This window comes from Siphateles boraxobius, unplaced genomic scaffold (assembly GCF_051911475.1).
Source record: "Siphateles boraxobius isolate OS27281-9 unplaced genomic scaffold, OSU_SipBor_1 13, whole genome shotgun sequence".
Classification (NCBI taxonomy): Eukaryota; Metazoa; Chordata; class Actinopteri; order Cypriniformes; family Leuciscidae; genus Siphateles; species Siphateles boraxobius.
The window spans coordinates 1,403,954-1,412,500 of NW_027508733.1; the positions used below are offsets into that span (position 1 = coordinate 1,403,954).

The 8,547-nt window shown below is 37.2% G+C and overlaps 1 protein-coding gene across 2 annotated transcripts in view; it reads right to left on the minus strand.

Moving 5' to 3' along the window:
• Nucleotides 1–1,697: 1,697 nt before the first annotated feature.
• The window catches only part of pak2b (p21 protein (Cdc42/Rac)-activated kinase 2b), a 17,829-nt gene continuing 10,979 nt past the window's right edge, over nucleotides 1,698–8,547 (minus strand). For both annotated transcript variants that reach the window (XM_077225848.1, XM_077225847.1), the window contains exons 12-15: nucleotides 8,241–8,340; nucleotides 5,609–5,805; nucleotides 3,621–3,758; nucleotides 1,698–2,715 (exon numbers count right to left, since the gene is read on the minus strand). In XM_077225848.1, the coding sequence (XP_077081963.1) occupies nucleotides 2,629–2,715; nucleotides 3,621–3,758; nucleotides 5,609–5,805; nucleotides 8,241–8,340 (522 nt within the window). In that variant the 3' untranslated portion in view covers nucleotides 1,698–2,628. The remainder of the gene's footprint in view (nucleotides 2,716–3,620; nucleotides 3,759–5,608; nucleotides 5,806–8,240; nucleotides 8,341–8,547) is intronic.

Genomic DNA, 8,547 nt, shown 5'->3' on the forward strand with positions numbered 1-8,547 from the left:
AGTTTGGTATTGAACAACCATTAGATGGCGCTCCAACCCAAAGATAAATATGATATAGGCCTACTTCTCATGCTCATTACACTAATAAATCTATTGGATTAAGGTTCTCATTTAATTAAATCACAACAGTGATTAAGTTTTTATTTAATATAATGGTTTTCAAAAACAGAACAAGGTTTTGACAGCTCAAGATAACAGATAACTTTTGCAATTTGATCAAATGAGCAAACTTATGCTTTACTTAAACGTCTATCAATGCTAATATCCAAGACTGCTGTTATATATAGTATGTTTAGTAAAAGACGTTAAATTAAGGTTGAAAGATGTTTGAGTGCTTGAAACAGCACTTCGGCTGATCTGACAGGCTTGGAATTATACTGATACCCAAGTTAAAAACTCATTAATTTAAGAAAACAAATAGAAATCTTTTTGTTATTTCTCTAGTAGTGGACCAAATGGGAAAACTTACCCTGAGATTGAGCTCGCTATACGACAACTTAATCAAGAACTAGTAATATAGTCGATGCAATCCGATCTATCGAGCATGAGCAGTCAAGAAACTTATCTTAAAATAAAGAACATTAACATTTCAATCAAAAGTTACTATAGAGTACTAAATCATTAAAACTCAAACAAATAGGCCTGAGCCATATTGTTGCGTACGCAGCACCGCTTGAGCCAAAATTGAATTACATTTGAAATGAAGATGAAAATCTTACGGATGAAAACCTTTGTATAACAGAAATCCTTTCAATTGATAAAACTTTGCCACTTAGTTTTCGAACAAATGTAAACATGTTCAGGTAACGTTAACGTAATGTAGGCCTACTCGTACTCACCAACAAGCGCCCGTAATATTCATGTAACGTTATTTTATCTCCACCCAAAAGCTGATTTTGACACCAAATTACTTAAAAACGTTAATGTTTCCTTCAGGAGTGAATTCCAGATAAGAATGGACAACTTTAAACAGAAATAATCGATGACTTCGATCTTCGTGATGATACTCGTTCTTCTGACTGCTTGCGCGACCGTTAAGGTTTGTATTTTTTGCGGCGGGAAAGAAAATAGCGCCCCCATACTGCGTGCGTGCGTGTGTGTGTGTGTGTGTGTGTTTTATAGTGTAAAACTTAAAGGAAACACAGGAATTGATTATTAACGTTAAAATGTATTATTAGCTCATGATCCTATCATGTTTTAATTAATTGGGATACAAATATATTTAAATATTTATAAACATGGAAATCATTTTACTTTTATCAAAAACACAAGTAAATTTATAATAATTTTGGATGGAAAAACCAAGTACTGATTTGATGAATTTCCTGATTTGTGATATTAGTTTGTCCCAGGCTAAAACAGGCCACATCCTGTTAGATGAAATTACATATGTCAAGATATCAAATTCAAAGAAAAGCCAAAAGGGTAAAAGACAACTAATACAGATATTAAAGGTTAAGAATAGCTTCAAGTTAACATTCCCATGCAAATTAACTTTTAAAATCACTAAGCAAATGATTGTGTAAATATGGTCAAGCTTAAGCACTTAAACTTAATTATAGCTTGATTCACATATTTCTGAAAGGCTACTTAACCCTTTTAAAGTCCTTACATTTTCAACATTAGTTTAGTTGTACAAGTCAAAGAGCTTAAATGGTGCTGTATAGCAGGAATGACCCCATTAACTCATGAGAAGCTTTAAACAGACTACAAAAGAGCCCTAGAGAGAGTTTATTTTAATCTCAAGTTTCAAGTCCTCTTTCAATGAAGAACAAGAGATGTACACAATGTTGCAATGACTGTATTGTTCACAGAATTTGCAGGAATCCGGCTTTTACTTGCAAAACAAGTGACTGAAAAACATAAAAAATAGTTCTTACATCATGACTTATCGACAACTGGATTTACTTCATAATAAACTGTTAGTTACTAAAACAACAAGAAGGTGTTCATGTACACAAACATACACATCTAATCTACGTGTCCTGCTTTCGGTTAACTACATCAACTGAAATGCTACGCTTCTTCGAAGTACGTCAAATACACATTTCATCACATGAAAGTTTCGTCTCAGGTTAGAGGAAGTTCAAATGGCAAAAATCTGCCTCTTTAGACAAAGTATAAAGGTGTTTGCTGGAATAAGAACAAAGGCACAAGTGACTACAAAAAATCATTCACTGCTCGCAGTTGGTGTGTATCAGTAAGGTGCTCTTCCCTTCGGGTCAAGAACAGGAGTAGGCTTACACAGTTTTCAGTCGTGATTCTGGCTACAGAAAGACTAACAAAAGGTCTCCAGCTGGATAAAAAAAAAAAAATCACCATAATTGATTTTATGTCATCAATTATGGAGCATATGAGGTCTATAGAAGCCAAAGAGTGGAAGAGTTCATACATAAAACACAAAGTCCAACAAGAATCTAATGAGAGCAGGAGGACATCTAATACCCCCCAATACCACAGCGGCCAATACAGGGTTAAAAACAGGCAAAGACCCTAATTAAATGCTTGTAGTTTTGTTTTGGCAACATTGAAATGTTGTTGACACACTGGTAAAAACACCTGGCACAGATTTCGAGAGTGTTCAGCAGTTCGCTGTGCTTTCGGGCACAGCTCGTTCGTAGCGGGAGGCTAACGGTTGTTCTTCATGGCGTCCTTGGCAGCCAAAATGAGAGGAGTGAGACTCGAGAGAGGTTTGGCCAACTTCAGGAAGGGATGCTGAGGAGACAGAAGGTTTGATCAATGAACAAGTTTACACAAGTCATGCTATTCCTTAAATCGCTAGTAGGGTTGGGTATCATTTGAATTTTAACGATTCCGATTCTCAATTCCGATTCTTTTCGATATTCGAAGATAAAAAAAAAAAACTAAGATATTCACATGGCAAAATATTTAATTGTAGCTGAATATCATGAACAAAAATCAACAGGCTAAAGAACACTTACACAAGGAATTTTGCCTGTGGTTTAAAAATACTAAATAAAAACAAATAGCCTAACTAGTATACATTTAAATTTTATATAAATTTCCTAATATAAATTTCCAGCATTATTAAAAGGCAAGAAAACACTTCGTAATTAAAAAAGAACAAGTAAAAAATTAGCAATCACAAATTTGAAATAAACAGTGTTTTAAGATTTTCAGGTATTCCGGTACAGAAACTGTAATCAAATGTAAAATAACACTGCACTTTATAAGTAAAATATACATTACAAATATAGTTACAGAAGTTATTCAGTCAAAACGAGTGAATTTTTTCTTTGTCTTTTGTTGTTTGACTAGTGTTATTATAGAGACGGCAGCAGGAATATTAGGCTGCTGTCACTTTAAGAGTTGCCTATTATACACACGCCTATAGAACTGAAAACAGCGCCCGAGTCGTCTCGCGCTTGAATGATTTAAAATCACATTTTCTGTGAGCGCGCTTTGGCCGTGTCGTGTGTGAGCAGAGAAAACGTCTCGCCCTTGAAGTGTTTAAAGTCCTTTTGAAATGCTCACAAAGGAATCGATAAGAGGAATCGAAATTTACATTTTATAACAAGTATCCGATTCCTGACCTCAATTCTGGAATCGATTTTCGATTCTCAAACCTAATCGCTAGTACTAGTTGCTGGCTGGTTTACCTGCAAAAGCTCTTTGCTTCCACCCCTCTTCTCCACGTCCATTTCCAGACAGCGACTTAGGAAGTCTCTGAAGATGGGCGATAACTTTTCAGGACTCTGCAACTCTGGAGTACCATTGGTGGCAATCAGATAGAGCGCCTGAGGAAGAAAGAGTTGAGACTTTAGTAGGGCTGCCCCTTAATAGTCAAATAACCGTTAGTCGACCAAAATTGTATTAGTCGTTTAGTCGCAGAAAACAAACTGAAAAAGTGGCGAAATCACGCAGGCTGTAACGGACAGATCGTTAACGGCAGGAAATCCAAACATTCATTTATTGACCTCAAATACGGCTTATCACTTGAAACATAAAAGTAGCAGCAACTTTACAAGTCCGCTCGCTCTAATGTTAATCTAGATAAATGTGTGCTATTATTAGGCGCATATCTAAGTATTTGTGTGGAGAGTGTGTTTACAGCATGACATACAGGCGCCGGTGCATCACTTGAGTTTTAACTTCAAATACTCAATGTTTGGTCTTACAGATAAGAGTAACGCAAAGTGTAAAGGGTCTACTTTTATTTTTGTAAAGTCACAAAACGTTGTGTTTCTGTAAAATAATGGTGCTTTCTGTCGATTCGGTCTTGAACTTGAGCACATCACATAAATGAACTGAAACTCAGCGTATACTTGCATCACAGGCATGAGAAATATACCTATAGAAAGCTTGGCATTTTTACATTTGAATGAACATAAATATTCTACGATTATGTAATCCGTATGAAATGTGCATATAGGCGCTTCCACCACTGTGGAGATCACGAGTCAGGATCGACGACTTAGTCTCTGCAGCCAAAAACAGAAAACTTACCAATAAATTATTAAAATGTTTAGACAGAATGAGACTGATTTTTTCCACAACACATTCATAATCATTATATTTGCCGGTGCGCTGTGGCAAGCTTTATGTTTTAATTTGTGCACTGATTAGGCTATACGCATTTTATATAGACAACTAAAGGTGCATTATTTTGATTTATGGCTTATTAATATAAACGCACAATTAGTCGACTAGTGGCTTAAATGAACGACTAATAGTCAAAATTTAAAAATCTTTAGTCGAGGGTAGCCCTAGATCAGAGGTCTTCAATCCTGCTCCTGGAGGGCCGCTGTCCTGTAGAGTTTAGTTCCAACCCTAATCAAACACACGTGAATCAGCTCATCAAGCTCTTCAGGATCGCTTGAATATACAAAGGCAGGTGTGCTGAAGCAGGTTGGAACTAAACTCTGCAGGACAGTGGCCCTCCAGGAGCAGGATTGAAGACCTCTGCCCTAGATTATAGTTGGATTGTCAACGGACTCAAATCAGCAATTCAATTACCCTTCAAATTGCGCAAATTGAAAATACGCCAAATGGAAACGCGTCAATTTCGCAAAAACTCCCATATATCGCAAAGAAGTTTTTAAGCTCGAGGTGGTTTTTCAGCCAATTAGAAAAATATATATTTCGCAAAACTGCAATGGAAACAGTTTTTGCACATTTAAAGGTCACCTGACGTAGAAGACGCGGTATGTTTGGACAAAATACGAGAGAGTTCTTCATTAAACTCATAAAAGACAAAAGTATTACAGGAATACTGGATTCTAAACAACAAAGAAATACCACAATTTATCAAAAACTTGAAGCAGAAATGAGGGAGAAACACCCAGAAACTCCTCATATGTGCAACTCTCAAGTACAAGGGTCTATCCTTGTCATTAATGATTGGATAACACACATATGTCTCCTTCCACTAAAAATAGTTTCTAGTGCAGAGGCTGCTATATACGTAAACCTACCAACATCTGTTGCCATGATTTCTGGAAAGACTGATCGCGAGAGGAAAAAACAAGGTTTTAGACGCATAACATCGGTTAATGGAAACGCAATAGTTTTTTATCGACATTTACAAAATATCGCAAAAGTTTTGCGCAAATCTGTAATGGAAACGCAGCTAATGACGCCAACATACCCTCAGTGGGTTCTCATTGAGGTACGGCGGTTCTCCCTCCACCATCTCGATGGCCATGATGCCCAGGGACCAGATGTCGACTTTGGGTCCGTAGGCTTTGCGCGTCACGACCTCCGGAGCCATCCAATATGGTGTACCCACCATAGTGCTCCTCTTACTCTGTTCAGGAGTGATCTGGGCACAAAACCCAAAGTCAGCTGCAAAGGAGACAATAGAAAGTTTAGAGACATTTCTAGACCTGGTTTGTGTAACTTCATTGATGACTTAAGGTCTTGAGGATTTAAATTTCGTGAGCAAAATCCATTAATTCCTATAGAAATCCTTGCAATCTGGAGTGTCATGTGAGGGCGAGAAAATTCCCCACACGGATTTTGTTCATGTTCAAGTTGGTTCGCTAAACAACAGAAAGCAACTCAGTTTGAAAGTGACTTTGAGTGAGCAGTGCTTTATACATCTCTACGCTTTTTGGACAATGGACCTTTTTTGCAAGCTGTTAAATGTCACTAATGCACCTTTAGATGGAACCTATAGACCTTGGAATCAGTAGATGCCATATTTGACACCAAGGATGGGATGGATTGAAGAACAGCTAGTTTAAAAGTGGGTCATACGGTTGCATACTTAGGTGTCGTTGATCAAGATGGTGAAACACCAAAAATACACAATTCAAAAACAATTCCAATGGACTTTGGGGGGGATAAAAGGTTATGGAAACTAGATGTGACCCAAAACCTTAAAGGATTAATTCACTTAAATTTCCTGTCTTTCTTTTTTCAGTCGAAAAGAAAATAAGTTTGAGGGAAACGTTCCAGGATTTTCTCCATAGTGACTTCAATGGGGTCCAACGGGTCGAAGGTCCAAATGTGAGTTTCAGTGCAGCTTCAAAGTCTCGACACGATCCAGCCGAGGAATAAGAGTCTTATCTAGCGAAACAATTGGTTATTTAAATTTAAAAATGTAAATTTTGCTCGTCTTGCTCAAGCTCTGTGATGCGCCACACATTACGTAATCATGTTTGGAAGGTCACGCGTGACATAGGCGGAAGTACCGACCTAGTGTTTACAAAGCGAACATGCAAAGACTAAGTCAAACGTTATTTACAAAAAAATAAATAAAAGGTATAGCAACTATTTCAGACAATTTTAAAGTTGGAGGAGAAAATGAGACAGATTTTCGACCTACTCTACATTTATGAACAGGAACACGCGTGACCTTTCAACGTGATTACGTAATGCGTGGCGCATCACAGCTAGTGAAAGATGAGCATTTGTGGTTAAAAAGTATAGAAATGTTTATGATTTTATAATGGTTTGTCTAGATAAGACTCTTATTCCTCGGCTGGATCGTGTCGAGACTTTGAAGCTGCACTGAAACTCACATTTGGACCTTCGACCCGTTGGACTCCATTGAAGTCACTATATGGAGAAAATCCTGGAGTGATTTATTTTCCTCAAAAACCTACATTTCTTTACGACTGAAGAAAGAAAGACATGAACATCTTGGATGACGTGAGGGTGAGTAAATTATCAAGAAACTTAAATTCTGAAGTGAACTAATCCTTTAAGAAATACAGTTATCGGCTGCATTTATGAAACATGAGCAAATTGCTTGTAAAACCTGAATAACGTCAATTAAAATGGGACAATTGACAAAATTGTTGTTTCATAACCAACTTAGAAGTTTGTTTAGCTTGATTCAAGATTGAGGCCCATTCACAGCCTTGTTTTCATTTGCATCTAATCAAATGCCATCTACCATCAAGCCAATTGCAGATTTTATTAGTTTAGGGCTAGTTTGATTCACAGCGCATGTCTAGGGTGAAAAACTTCTGAAGAAATGCGGAGATGATGAACTTCGACAAGATCGTTTGCTGCGATAACCAGCGTGCACTAAACATTATCAGCGTACATCAAAATACTAACAACATCTTAGGGCTGCACGATTATGAAAAAAATCATAATAGTCGATTATTGCCTTGAAATTATAATTGCGATTATTAATTACGATTATCACAATTTATATTGAATGATGTTTTGAACAGCTTTATGCCATTGTTTGAAGCGACTGCATGCCATATTGTTATATCAAAATAAACCAGCCGAAAACTCCTGAGAAACCTTCATTGCTTTTCTATGGCTTAATTATAATGTTACACTAACTAAAATTAAAACAATGGGGGGGGGGGACTTAGGATAAGCTGTAGAAGGAAAAAAAACACATTTTATCCACACAGAATAATGTAAGTGGACTTCTTGTAATTGTGCCTTTGAACGATTACATAATTGTGGCATCCATAATTGTAATCGCGATTATGAATTCGATTAATTGTGCAGCCCTACAACATCTCTTCAAATGCATTTTAAGTGCTGTTGGGTACTTTTACACTTGAATACCTGTCATTAGTCAGTTTCTACATCTATAGTTAACAACCTTTTACTTTAGTCACCTAGTTTTGGCTCACAAGAGATGTACTGTTCAGAGCGAGCTGCTAAACCAAATATGACGCTTTATGCGTCTGAGAGAACCATGTGTGAATGCACCTTTCAGTGAGAGAGTGCCTAACCACAATCAACATCTTTGTACGCTTCTAACTGAACTTCAGTGCAGTTTTCTGCAGAAGTGCGGAACATACTGAGCTTGACAGAACCGTCCATTCCCAGAAGCACGTTGTCACTCTTGATGTCTCGATGAATGACCTGATTAGCGTGCAGAAACTCCAGTGCTTGCAAACACTGTAAGATAACAGACAAGAGGAAGGTCATTAGTTAAGCGCCTTGGTTACTTCCTGAACACAGTTCAGTTGTGCATTAAAGGGAAAGTTCACCCAAAAATTAAAATTCTGTCAGTATTTACTCTCCCTCATGTTGTTCAACCACCTTCGTTCATCTTCAGAACACGAATTAAGATATTTTTGATGAAATCTGAGAGTTGGATCACTC